Raw genomic sequence first — 14,423 nt, 5'->3', positions numbered from 1 at the left:
GGAGGACGGGAGTGAAGACGGGGAATCAAGGGGGGATCAGGAGTGTCTGCTCGGCTTTTGCCTGATGCTACTAACTAGCTTGGTTTCCTATGTGTTCTTTTTTTTTTTTTTTTGAGAATTTAGTTGTTGGAAATCTATGGTTAATATTGTTTTTCTTTTCTTTTTTCTATTCTTTTCTTCGTGTGTACTGGATTTGGTGATGGAGGCGTTCGAATGTTTGAAAATGTTGTAGGGAGGAGAAAGAATGAGAGGAATAGAGAGAATGTAATAAAGCTTTTCTTTGTTGTTTTGTTTTTGAAAGAACTGCCACAAAGCATGCGTATACGCTATTCTGCTTTTTTAAGTACAATGACTTTTTGTTGGGAAATAAAAGTTATTGTTTCTTAGTTTTTTTAAGCTACTCTGTTGACCTCATATTTCAGAGTATTTATATGTATGTTCTTCAACTTGTAGGGAAAATGTCATTTGGCGCGTAAGAGGTCACACCCCCTATTTGTGTCACGCGAGATGGGCTACGCGCCCATCTTGCGTGCCAAATAGCAAGGTTGAACTTAGAAATGTTCTTCAACTTAGAAAAGTAGACCACTTTAACCTTTTTGTTTACGAGAACTGTAGTTTTTGTTGATGAAATTTTCTTTCAATCCCCTAACACCTTAAAGTTATTGTATTTTACATCATTCTTCTTCTTCAACCTTTCCAAACTAAAATGTCTTCAACCCCTTCACCAATAGGATCCTCCTTCACTCTTTCTTTCTCTCTCATTAATAGAAGCCTCTCTTCTCCTTCAACCTTTCTTGATTCGAACTCACACTCGTAGAAGGGCTTCATTGGTGAGAGAGAAAGAGAGGGCGAAGAGTATTCTTAGTGGGTAAATTGTTAGAAGAAATTTGAGCTAAGGAGAAAAAGGGTGTAAAATACAATAACTTTAATAAGTCAGGGAGCGCGAAATAAATTTTCCTAACAAAAAAGTACTATTCTCACCAAAAAAATTCATCGCTGATAAGATTTAGTACCAAACAGATAAAAATGGTTTAGGACACCAGGGTAACTTTTAATATCAAACATATAACGATGGTCTACTTTTTAATACCAATATGGTATTTTAGCCTTCTAAAATTAATTAGCATGTGAGTCTCACATAGTTTTGAATGAGAATTTTCAAAGGGAATTCTCAAGATCGCATAACTATAAGGATATTAAAGTACAAATTTTGAAAACTTTAATGTTATATTATTGCTAGAAAAATTACAAGTGAGAATATATAAGTACTTAATAAGGAAACTATGGGATATTTAAGTGCAATTAGAGCATATTTGATGATTGGTCAAATTGTCTTATAAGCCACTTCTGTGGCATATAAGCCAATTTGACATGTTGGGTAAGTACGTTATTTTGGCTTATAATCTACCAAAAAATAGGCTAGGGTACCCGAGCTTATTTTTTTGTGTCCTATAAGTCATGAGGTTTGACTAAATAAAAGACAAGGATGCCCTTTATGATTTCATGAAATTTAATGCCTCATCTAATAACTCACCGTCAGCTGAAGACATTTTCAAAAATTTTGGGGAGTAAACTATGTCGTAAATATACTCAGTTTTTCCTCACAATATTGGAACTCAGACTCTTCTATAATTGCCTACAATTAATAAGTAAATAGTACTCAGTTTTTCCTCACAATATTGGAACTCAGACTCTTCTATAATTGCCTACAATTAATAAGTAAATAGTGACAATTTATTAAAATCATATAAACTCTTCTATAATTGCCTACAATTAATAAGTAAATAGTGACAATTTATTAAAATCATATAAAATAAAAAATTAGGGAACTGAAGGCTGTACCTTATCGTCGGTGTGGAGTAGATCCCGATGATCAAAGGAGGAACTTGAACCCCTAAACCAGAGATCAAGGCGGCAGATCTGAAGTTCAGATCAGGGAGGAGTTTCGATTACACCCGAATCAGAGAAGATCACCTCCATCAACGAAGGCGACATGCACTATGAAAAGCCCCATCATCAGAAAATCACAGACTTGTAAAACCCCAACATCAGAAAATTCCTTTTGAAATCAAGGGCTACGCTTCATCGAGGTGACCCAGCACGGATCTAATCGACCATTTTAGATCGATTTGCTGCCGATTGATGCGTCGGCTCCCTGATTTTCCTCTTGAATCGGCGCGAAACGGAGGAGGGAAAGGTAGAAGAGAAGAGGCAACTGAAGATGAGGCGGTGAGGGTATCAACAACGGGTCAAAGTTCTTCGAGCGAAGAGAAAAGGAAATGCTAAGCTGGAAGTGTTGTGTCAGATTTCCAGTCCAATTCCACTCAAAAATAGTGGAAATGGGGTGTCCAAAAAATACTACTGTTTGTCAGTATTTTGGCAATCCTTTTTCTAAAAAATGGGAAACAAACGCGGTTTTTGAAATCCAAAAAAGCCCAAAAAGCTGCTTTTTGTTCCATAACTGCAGTTTTCCTTAAAAAAAAACCCAACCAAACAGAGAAGAAGAATAAAATAGAAAAAGTATAGAAGGACAGAAGAGGGGAATAAGGTAGAAAATTGTACTAAAATGTTAGTACCCAAATTGCGGGTAAAGAATGGGCTTGTTTGGATTGAGGGGAATGAGGGTGAAGGGAAGTTAGGGGAACCATTCACCTCCATTCACCTTGTTTGGGAACACTTAGGATGTGAAGTTAATTCACCTCCATTCACCTTGGTTCACCCCCTAATAGTATAAAAATTGTTACCCCCCAAATTGGGGTGTAACCAAGGGGAAGGGAATTCCCTTCCTTTCCCTTCCTTTCCCTTCCCTTCCCTTCACTCAGTTTCCCTTAACTTCCCTTCACCCCCTACGAATCCAAACAGGCCTTTAGGGCCTGTTTGGATTTTTTAGGGGTGAATGAAAGTTAAGGGAAACTGAGTGAAGGGAAGGGAAGGGAAGGGAAGGGAGTTCCCTTCCCCTTGGTTACACCCCAATTTGGGGGGTAATAATTTTTATACTATTAGGGGGTGAACCAAGGGGAACTAGGGTGAATTAACTTCACCTCGGGCTTGTTTGGATTGAGGGGAATGAGGGTGAAGGGAAGTTAGGGGAACCATTCACCTCCATTCACCTTGTTTGGGAACACTTAGGAGGTGAAGTTAATTCACCTCCATTCACCTTGGTTCACCCCCTAATAGTATAAAAATTGTTACCCCCAAATTGGGGTGTAACCAAGGGGAAGAGAATTCCCTTCCCTTCCCTTCCTTTCCCTTCTCTTCCCTTTACTCAGTTTCCCTTAACTTCCCTTCACCCCCTACGAATCCAAACAGGCGTGTTCCCAAACAAGATGAATGGAGGTGAATGGCTCCCCTAACTTCCCTTCACCCTCGTTCCCCTCAATCCAAACAAGACCCTAGTCATCTCGCAAACACACCAAAGATAAACAGGAAGAAAGGGAAGGGGAAAAAAAATCCTCGAGAGAGATGAGCAGCGGCGGAGAGAAGGGCGGGAGCGGCGGAGGGGCGGATTTCCTTAAATCGATCAGAGGCCGTCCTGTCGTCGTCAAGCTCAACTCTGGTGTCGATTACAGAGGTATGAAATAATAAAAATAATAACAGCACGTTGTTTAATCTCTAGGGTTTCTTTTACTTGGCCTGTCAAGTTCAGATTAACTCTGTCAGTCTTAAGATCGTGCATAAAGTGTAATAAAAACCCTAGCTTGAGACCTTTGTTGTTGGTGGTGGTGGATAGAAAGCCTGATTTTTTGCTCGTTAGACGATATTCTGTGGAGAAAATTGGTAGGCAGTTGTAAATTTAGCAGTTACTGCGATGCTTCAAGTGGATCCTAGATTATTAAAGACACTGGGAAGTAAAACCCTAAACCCTTTTTCTTTAGATCTGATTTTTTATTTTATTTTATTTTTTATTCTAGTTCAAGGAACGATGCTCTCTTAGAAAATCTAAAGCATAATGTTCGTGTTTCTAAACAAGATAACATGTTTTGATAGCAGAGGTGAAGCAACCTCTCACTGATTTCTTTTTATTAAGAAGTTATCGTCAACTCAAACTTTAGAAATCCTCGCCAGAGACTTGTGTAACAAAGTAGATTGTTAACCTCCATATTGTCTATGGCTTTTAACACTGTAATGGCTGCGTTTCCTTCTAAGAATTATGTGACAATTCACAAGGAAAATCTATTATCTCAATTTTTTTAAAAGAGAATAACTTATTTAATTCTTCTTTGTCGCCTGCTCCAGCTAAATGTTTATGTAACCTTGTTATGCTGTTATGTATATATTATGGTGTACGATTATGATTAACATGCTGCTGTCATATGCTGCACCTTGGATGATGTGCATTCCATACATCCTGTTGGGCAACACGTGTTTTTTCCCCTGTCAGGATGTTTGATACTATTGTTTCTTTGTCCTCGTGGTGCTTGTTCTACAGCTCCTTTATTTGGCACCAAGGAGTGAATCTGCATAATTAGCTACTATCGGTATTGCAATAATTGTGCTTTTAACATTCTAATGTAATACCCTTTCAGGGCAACCTAATTTACCCAATTATTAAAAGTTCTTGCATTTATCAACATCTAATTGCTTGGGCCTGAGGCATACCCTTTGCTCGTGTGATTAGTTGGCTTTATCAGTGTAGCTGAAGCAATAGTTGCTTTTATCAATACTGTCCATTATGTCTCAATTTTCATTTGTAACTGGAGGCTAATTCGTTTCCAGCTAACTACATGTTTATTTGTTCATGAATAACAAACTTACATCTGTTCAACGTTTACACGAATGCCATTTGAATGTGTATTTGCATGCGGATAAACCTTTAATCATTAAGTACAGCCATCAGCACCACCACAGCAAAGCCTCTATTTCATAGTTTTGGCATTTGGACATATATGAATTTTTTTTTCTTTTTTCAGCTCTGTTAAGGATTACCTACATTAGCTTTGCATATACATGTTTCGATTGCCATACTTTGTGTTTGTTTCAATTGCCATACTTCGTGTTTGTTTCAGCTATCTCCTAGCCCTGGTGGCTCCTTCAATCATAGTCAAACACCAGTTTCCATTATGAACGTCCAAACTATTTTAAGTGTTGTTGCCTCGGTACCCTCCGTTGAAGTTATGCTTTTTGCCCTGTTCTTTTAACTTATTCTGCTTATTGCTCATTCAATTCAGCAATCTTGCATTGACATCAAACTGGATGCCAGCTACGAAAATGACTCTTCTTTATTTGAGGCTTGGTCCTGTAAGTATAAAAACATGAAGTACGTACAAATGTATGCAGAAACCAAAAAGAGATTATACCTGTATACCCAAAAAATTGCAGAAATTTCATTGATAAAACTAATGATTAATGTATCTGACTCAGGCATGGAGATAAGAGTTTATCTTGGATGTGTCAGCTTTTAGTAGAGTAGGTGACCTGTAAATTGTGGGACTCTTGTTATATAATGGTTTAAATGTCATCTTTCTCATTTTCTCAACTTGTACTGAGCTTATAGTTAAGAACTTAATCTTATTACATTGTTTTCTATCTGTTAACTCTTGACTCCTATGAGTTCTTTTGAGTCAAGTAACTGCCGTATAGCTTTCTACTGCGGCACTAATTTATTGACATTCCATTTTCTTGGGATCTTATTAAATATAGGGCCTCTATGTTGAAGTGATCTCCATGCGCTCTCTGTTGAGAAACATGATGTGTGCTGGAACAGTGTAATTAAATAAAAATCACATGCAAACATCCATGACGTTTTGCAGTTATTTGTGGTTACAGTATCTTATATTTGCTCCATTTATAATCTGCTATGATCTTAGCCGCCTCAAATTTCCAAAATCTAACCCGTTTGAATTTAAAAAACTAACCTACAGTCATTATGGCTACTAGTGATTTATGTTAAGCTTGGAAGTGTTTTGCTCGTGGTACTGATCATTGAGCAGGTATCTCTCAGGTGAAATTTAGTTCAGCTTATATTTTATTAGGCAGAATCCAATTTTATCTGGCACACGTCTGATCGAATTGGTCTTAGGCTCGTACTAAATTTAATATGCAATGACCATGAATTAAATATTGGATACCTGTTGGTTGGATCATGATCTTGCTAAATCTTTGCTTTCTCATTGCTCAATGCTTAAACCTGTAAAACTTTGTTGCAGGTATTCTAGCTTGTCTGGATGGGTACATGAACATTGCAATGGAACAAACAGAAGAGTACGTCAACGGTCAGCTGAAGAACAAGTATGGTGATGCATTCATCAGAGGCAATAACGGTAATATATCCAATGTTTTTCATATCTGCATATTTGTATCCCATTTTAACATTAGTTTTGATTTCTTTATTTCTTTTTCTTTTCCTGCTTGATTTTTTATGTTTTCTTTCGAATAAGTTTGTGTTTTTTTCCCTCCTCTTTTCTTTCGTAATATGTTTGTTTTTACAGTTCTCTACATCAGTACTTCAAAGAGGACTCTTGCAGAGGGTGCATGATGATGCTAGTCTGGATACAATATCTCATTATCTGTTGTTTTATGGGTGGAGTAATGGCAGGCGTTTTTAAATGTATACTTATTTGACCATGTTTACTGAAACTTGATTAAGCGATGCTATCTGAAATTCATGTTTGTCGAGGGGCTGCAGTTTTTCTATACCTCAGCTTAGTCGACAACTTTCGGGGCATTATGTATGATACATCTTTCTTGTGTGTTATGACCTCACAACTGTTGAGATTATGCAGGGGAATTCTGAGTTATAAGATGCGAAGACCGTAAGATTTTGTTCCCTTTGTAATGGCTGATCTCTGTAATGGTCGTATGATACGGATCAGTAAGTGGACGATGAAGTCTCACACGCGAGGCTGAAGCTCATAGTTTTACTTTTAGCTAAATAAAAATTTTCAAACTCCTTCCATAGATTCCCATTTCCTGGTGCGTTATGAAGGCGGATGCGATATGATATATATTATAGAACAATTTTTTTAAAATAAACCTATTTAAATTTTTTATTAAAAAAACAGAACTGCTCCTATTTTATTTACACAAACCGACCCATTTCGTGGTCACGTCGGTAGTGTGGCAACGAAATGAATCGGTTTTTTTTAATCTCATCTCTAAATGGTTGGGGTTGTCAACCCCGACTATTTTAGAGGCCCCGCGTAAAATACAGGCTAAATTAGTCGGGGTTGGCAACCCCAACTAATTTAGCCCGTTGTCTAATTTGTTGGGAATCCCGACCAATTCGAAAGCCCGCTATCGAAATGGTCGGAGTTCCCAACCCCGACCATTTAGTAGAGAGTTATGTCCAGTCGTCGAGTGGAGCTGGAAACGGTTAAGGGACAATAGTCGGGGTTGTGAACCCCGACTATTTGTTACCTGGGCCCCCGCCTATATAAAGGAGACGACTTCATCTCCCAAAGCTCCCGTTCGTTTCCAACCGCCGCTCTCCTCTCATTTTCGCCGTTCTCCTCCTCCCAAACTCTGTTTGAGCCACCAATCTCAGATTTCAACCTTAATTTTCGTCTGAATTTCATAGTGAAAGATCTAATAGGTAATTTTTCTACATTCTCTCCTACTTTAACATGTAGAAAATCTAGGATTTTTTTCAAAAACGAATTTGTAGGGTTTGAACTCTATTTGTAGTGGTTTATTTAGAAAATTTATTCTTGTTGTAGTTGAAATTAAACATTTGGGGCATAGAATACTTTTAGGGTTTAGGATTTGGGGGTTTACGGTTGTAATTGGGGTTTAGGGTTGTAATTGATAATATTTTTTAAATTATTTGTATTTAAATGATATAATTTTGTTTTGCATAGGTTGAACAATATGATTTTTATTGCTTGCTCTTATGGTGGAACGATTAATTATGGAATGAATAATATGCTAATGTACGTCGGAGGGGTGATAATCCCGTTAATGATATCAGAATCATATAGTTACCTTGACTTGGTTAATGAATTGCATCGAGTTACGACAATTGACCCACGAGAGTATCGTCTAAAATAATATGCAATTGGTCGATAACTTATGATAGAACGTCCGCAGTTGAGATCTCAAACGATCATTCGATGAGTATTTTGTTTAATTTGAGCAAGTCACATCCAACGGTAGAATTATTTATTGAAACAGTGTCGTATAGTACGAGCCAAATATTCAACCATCTAGGAGAATTCTCACGCATGTTAGATTTGGGAGTTGAGTCTGAAGGCTTTCTTTCTTCTTCGAGTGGAATGGAGCGGACTCAACTTCAATATCACAATGGTGCACCTTTATATGAAGAGGATGAAAGAAGCGACGCCTCTGATGGTGAAGATGAAGATAATGCACCAATTGACAGCATGCAATTTGTGGGTGAAGATGATGAAGAGAATCTGGATTGGCCAGATGAAGCTTATGTTAATTAATGCAATATGTTAGTCGAAGAACCCCCCCCCCCCCCGCGGACGACGTTGGAGGATGCATCAGTGGGTTCGTTCTTCTACGGTACATGATATGCGCATTGGCGAAAAGTTCTCAAAGAGGCAAGATGATGAGGAGGTCCCTTTCAGACTTGGTGAATTATTCGAGACTAAAGACCAATTGGTTGATGCTATTCGTGATTACTCAATCAAAAAGTTGGTCAAATTCAAGCAAATTAAAAGCAATCGCACAAGTTATGAGGGAATATATTTTATGAATACATAAAGGCAAGGTCGGGCAGAGGTGAATGAATCTGATTACGCATGTCCTTAGAAGTTATATGCATTTGCCAGAAAGAAACATAATGGGTATTTTAGGATCACAAAATACTACGGTGTTCACACATGTAACAATCCAATGTTCGAGAGAGATCACAGTGGTGCCTCCGCCTCTTACTTAGCTCGGTTGATTATGCCAAAATTAAAGAAGAAGCTTGAACTAAAGCCCGATGACATAATTGATAAAGTGTCACATGTTAAGTGGATTGAAATAGTATATAACAAAGCGTGGAATACAAGGATAATTGCGATGACAAAAATATTTGGTGATTGGGAGAAGTCTTACGCGGCATTGCCTCAATATGTTGATGTGATCAAAAAAAGCAATCCTGGATCTGAATACAAACTCATAACCAAAGAGGTCAATCCGGGAGTTCATAAATTCACCTCTGTATTTTGAGTATTTGGTCCTTCGATCGAGGGATTTAAATTTTGTCGGCCGGTTCTTAGCATTGATGGGACACACTTATACGGTAAATATAAGCGTATATTGCTTGTCGCTACAGGAGTAGATATAGATGGGGGCTTATTTCCTTTGGCCTTCGCAGTTGTGGAGGTTGAGAATAGTGAAAATTGGGAGTGGTTTTTTTCTTGCATCTAATTATATATTTTTAATGTGTTACCTCCTAGGAAAATTACTTTTATATCCGACAGGATGAAAGGTATTCCAAGAGCATTGTACAGGAGATTTGACTCTCATCACCATCACCGCTATTGCTTACGACACATTAGGGCTAATTTAAAAAAGAGATTTGGCCAGATACATTTACAAAACCTTCTTTGGCAAGCTGGTGTTACACCCGAAACGTGTGTGTATGATCGGATATGGGATGAAATCAAGGCAACATCTCAAGCTGCACATGACTGGATTGAGAGTAGTTTGGGAAGTTTACGTCGACCGGTGGGTACTAAGTGTAGGCTGTTTAAAAATCACAATAGATAGCCTATCCAAACAAGCTCCGACAACGGAGGTCACAATCAGACGACTTCCCAATCAATGCATCCGCAACTCCACAATTGTCACAAACACGACCTCACTTCTGAGATGATTGATCTTGATGGCTGCGACAACAGCATGAGATGTTGATGAGCAATGGGATGATTTCAGAAATAAAAGGTTGGACTTAGTTGGTGAATTGCTTGGTAGAGAGCTGAGGGCAAATATCCGTCTTTAAGACACTATGGATGTTGATTCCCGTCTAGCTCCTACAACGAAAGCTACAATCAAATAGCTTTCGGGTCGATAATCGAAACATACAGCCGAATAGTTGCTTAGTAGAGAGCTGTGGGCAAATATTCATCTTTAAGACACTATGGATGTTGATTCCCGTCTAGCTCCTACAACGAAAGCTACAACCAAATAGCTTTCGGGTCGATAATCGAAAGTTGCGAATAGAGGGCTTTTCACATAGATCGAGAAGAGTTACAATTCAACGACACTTCTGACGATTGATGAAAATTCTATGCAGCAGTCTTCACAATCTACAGTGAAAGTTACAATCTGACGACTTTCACACCCCACAACAGCTAAAGCCAGGATTACTGAACAACGGTCCTTGCAATGCACCACGGAAGAAGCTACAAGTCAAATAGCTCATTCTGAGACGCGGATGTCATCCCCGCGTCATCACTTTGGAAATGAAGGCGACCCCCGCGTCGCCAAGCCACAATCCAAACGCGGGCGACCTTCGCGTTCATAGGGGTTCAACCAACACCGACCCCCGCGTTTCTAAGCAGGCAACAAGCTAAACACGAGTGACCCTCGCGTTCAATGGTGTTCAACCAACAGCGACCCTCGCGTCGTCAATGTACAAACCAATAGCGACCCTCGCGTCGTTGATGCACAAGCCAAACGTGAGCGACCCTCGCGTTCAATGGTGTTCAGCTAACACCCAACTTCGCGTCTCCAATGGCTCTGTTGGAGCACGCGAGGTCTCCGCTTACATGTCAGGGAATCACGAAGACATCGCCAAAAGAGTGGACGAACATCATGTCATGCTCCAGGCGCAACAAGAGACACTTCTCCAATTAAAGGATATGCTGGCTCAGCTTCTTGCTGAAAAAGGCCACAAACCTGAATCTTCCCGGAGAACAACTTCAAAGGGAAAACAAAAAGTGCACGAACATTCAGATCGTGAGACTCACAACCTGGGATCCTCTTCTGAAGGTGAGAAGGAGATGGAGAAAGAACTGCACCCTCAATCTACTAAAGTGGATGAGCTGGAGGCTCGCCTTAACGCAATCGCCAACCGAAGCGAGCTCCGGGAAGAGGGAGTTGTGCGGCCTTACCCTGCTGAGTGGGATACAGCTCCCTACCCACCGAAGTTTAAGGCCCCTACCTTACAACCGTTCGATGGTACAGGATCGCCAAATCAGCACATTTACTACTTCAAGTCCCAAACTGGGGATGTAGTAGCAAACGACGCCATCCTGACCAGGCTGTTCATCGGTACCCTTAAGGGTGTCGCCTTCGAATGGTTCATGAAATTGCCTGCCGGATCTATTCAGAAATGGGTAGACCTGGAAAGGCTATTCTTGGCCAGATTCTTTGAGGACGACACGGAGGTCTCGGTCCCAACTCTTCTTGCCACTAAGCAAAGGAAAGGAGAGTCCATCAAAACCTATGTGGAGAGATTCCGCAGCATGGCATTGCGATGCCCCTCAGGTATGACCCAATCAACTCTGGTTGAAACTTGCAGGCACAACCTGCAGACCCAGCTCCTTGCTCAAATGGGGGTGGCAGAATGTCGCTCCTGGAGACAACTAGTCTCACAAGGAGAACAAGCTGAAGAAATAGTGGCACGGGTCAAAGCCGAAGAAATGCCACAACCCAAGCCGCAGCAGCAAAATCAGCAACGCAACCAGAACAACGCCCAACGGTCTAAGGGGAAGGAGACCTTGGCGGCCGACTACACGCGAGTTCCACCGCCGAACAAGCAGGGCAAAGCGCCAAATCAGCAAAGAGCGCCCAAGCAGTATTCGTTCAAAGAGGAGCACGTGGATACATTATTCCAATTGCTTCGAAAGAACAACAAGCTGCAATTGCCTGAGGTCAGGAAGCCGGATGAAGCAGGGAAAGTGGATGACCCCAGCTATTGTCGTTATCACAGATTCCTTGGACATCCTACCAAAAAGTGCTATGTCTTCAAAGACATCTTACAGAATCTGGTGAACGCTAATGTGCTCACACTGAAGCCAGAGCAGAAGACCGTATCTACTAATATGATAGCGGTCCAATTTGGTGATTTTCCCCCGGTAGTAACGACGGACGGCGTCGTCCCCATTCGCAAGGGAGAAATACGTCTGAAGAATGCTGACTTGCATAGTCAGAAGGACAGGGGGTTGGTGCCCCTCACTACCCCAAAAGGGGAAATCATGTGGGTCCATCCTGATCTGCTGGGAGATCAACAATGGACGAACACCCCGTCCAAAAAGAAGGGAGGCAAGGCTAAGTCTTCCAACATGATTAGCCCCTCCATTACTGAAGATGATGACCACCTCAAGCCTCTTACTGATTCAGAAGAGGAGAGGATTGTTCTAGCGGCATACCCAGAAGGCAATCCTGGCACTCGGTCAGGAAAAGCTTACCTGAGAGATTATGGCCAGAACGCTCCAGAGGTCGTGGAACAGCCCCAAGACGCTGGGGGTTCTGTTCCGAAAAAGCCAGTAGACAAAGGAAAACAGAAGGAGCTCCGATTCCACAGAAATCTCCACCAGGAAACTGGAGAGTCGAGCGCTCCCTTCCAATTCAACGTCATGGCGCAGCTGGCCAACATACCGGCCAGGATTACTTTATATGAGCTCCTAAGGTTATCCAAAACTACCAAGGAAGCTCTGATTGAAGCCCTGAAGAATACAGAGAGCTTCATCACCCAAGTCACCCCGGCTCCCGAAGCCTCTGATGATCAAACGTGTCTACAATGTCTGCAAGCGGCGAGGAGTCTACCCTGCATATCGTTCACGCAAGAAGACATGCAGGTCAAACATGAACATGACCGACCACTGTACTACACAGGATATATCGGATCCTCCGAAATCAGTCGTGTTCAAGTTGACCCGGGCTCAGCACTCAGCATCATGCCCTACAGGGTCATGCAGGTCCTAGGGATTCCCATGCACCGGCTGCACACCACCCAGACTACAATCTTCGGGTTCAATGCAAACAGTACCCGACCCCTGGGAAAGATTAAACTCAGATGCCAGATCGGAGATCTCAAGTCTGAGGTAGCATGCTACATCATAGATGCGGACACGTCCTACAACCTTTTGCTAGGACGACCATGGATACATGCAAACCGCATTGTCCCATCTACTTTGCATCAGGTTATGAAGTACGCCAATGACAAGGGCGAAGTCAGAACCTTGATCGCAGAAAAATACCCCTTCCGAGGAGTAGAAAACTTCCACACCGACTCCGTCTTCTATTTGGAATCCCAAGAGAAAGAAGATGTAGATAGCGGTAATGAAGCAGACATCGAGCCAGATCCTGAGGAAGATTGTCCTTGGGAATTAAACTTTGATGTAATGGATCAGGGTGAGAGTAATAATGATGTACCGAGTGGGGGCGAGTGGTGCATTAATGAAGATTTCATTTTAGCGTACTTGTCTGATGTCTCTCTTAATAATAAACAAATAGAGAATAATTCTAGTGCAGGTACCAACCCATGGCACGTACTGTGCACCGAGGCGTCACTCACCTTACCAATCCAGTCATCTTTCGCTTCGGATGAAGAAGTGGAGGACGCACAGAAGGCTTTCTTCAAAGTCCCATCCAAAAGGAGAGGGCAGAAGCCGATCTGTTTTGGTAAAGTCAAACCCGAACAACTTAAACGAGCAAGTTCGGAGGAAGACGACGGAGTTCCCCAATTCCATTACCATGAACCCAATTCTAAATACTTAATGAAACGAATGGGGTATAATTTTAATGAGAAACAGGGCCTGAACTTCGGGAAAGGAAGACGAACGCCGATCCGAATGTCTCTCACTCCTGAAGGAAAACCTCCGGACTATTATCAAAAAACCGGAAGGGGCGTGGGTTACGTCACACCTCCCCCCGCCTCGGAAAACGAAATCAGTAATTACTTACGTTATGATCAGTCATCCGGAATATCGTCATACGAGTCCGACGTCAGCATTGGACCCTTCTTTAAAAACTTGACAGTGAACATGGTTTCAACAAGTCATCCAGACGAAGACACAAGGGGTGACGAGGAATTATTGGAATCGACCGATGATCCTTGGATCAAGTGCCTCAATATCCTGTGGGATATGCGTTTCGAACAACGTGAACCGCCCACTGAAGATAAAGTAATCCAGGTCAACATGGGAGATGAACATGATCCCAAGCCCATATTCATAGCTGAAGACTTGTCGTCATCCGAAAAAGAAGACCTTATATCTCTCATCCGAGAATATATAGATGTCTTCGCTTGGAACTATGAAGATATGCCCGGCCTTGACCCGAAGGTTGCCGTGCACCGTCTCAACATTGATCCGGACGCAAAACCCGTTAAACAACAACAACGTAGGTTTCGTCCAGAGATCATGGAATCAATTGAGTCAGAAGTTAAAAAGCTTATAGACTCAGGTTTTGTGAGGGAAGAACAACACCCAGATTGGGTAGCTAACATTGTTCCAGTCCCCAAAAAGAACGGTAAGGTCCGGATATGCATCGATTTCCGTGATCTTAATGCCGCCTGTCCGAAA

At 41.4% G+C, this 14,423-nt stretch overlaps 1 protein-coding gene and 1 pseudogene across 1 annotated transcript; both read left to right on the top strand.

Moving 5' to 3' along the window:
• The window catches only part of LOC109838586, a 3,052-nt pseudogene extending 2,908 nt beyond the window's left edge, over positions 1-144 (top strand).
• LOC109837316 (U6 snRNA-associated Sm-like protein LSm6) lies at positions 3,385-6,761 on the top strand. Its single transcript, XM_020405507.1, has 3 exons — positions 3,385-3,571; positions 6,147-6,260; positions 6,429-6,761. The coding sequence occupies exons 1-3, from the start codon at positions 3,463-3,465 to the stop codon at positions 6,473-6,475; spliced, it is 270 nt and encodes an 89-aa protein (XP_020261096.1). The 5' UTR covers positions 3,385-3,462; the 3' UTR covers positions 6,476-6,761.

Source organism: Asparagus officinalis, chromosome 4 (assembly GCF_001876935.1).
Source record: "Asparagus officinalis chromosome 4, Aspof.V1, whole genome shotgun sequence".
Lineage (NCBI taxonomy): Eukaryota > Viridiplantae > Streptophyta > Magnoliopsida > Asparagales > Asparagaceae > Asparagus > Asparagus officinalis.
This window is presented reverse-complemented; position numbering and strand designations above follow the sequence as displayed.

Excerpts from the sequence above, each read along its gene's own strand:
- LOC109837316 (XM_020405507.1), top strand. The coding sequence starts at position 3,463 with ATGAGCAGCGGCGGAGAGAAGGGCGGGAGCGGCGGAGGGGCGGATTTC. Across the intron at positions 3,572-6,146 it reads CTCTGGTGTCGATTACAGAG|GTATTCTAGCTTGTCTGGAT; the intron begins GTATGAAATAAT and ends ACTTTGTTGCAG. Across the intron at positions 6,261-6,428 it reads ATTCATCAGAGGCAATAACG|TTCTCTACATCAGTACTTCA; the intron begins GTAATATATCCA and ends TTGTTTTTACAG.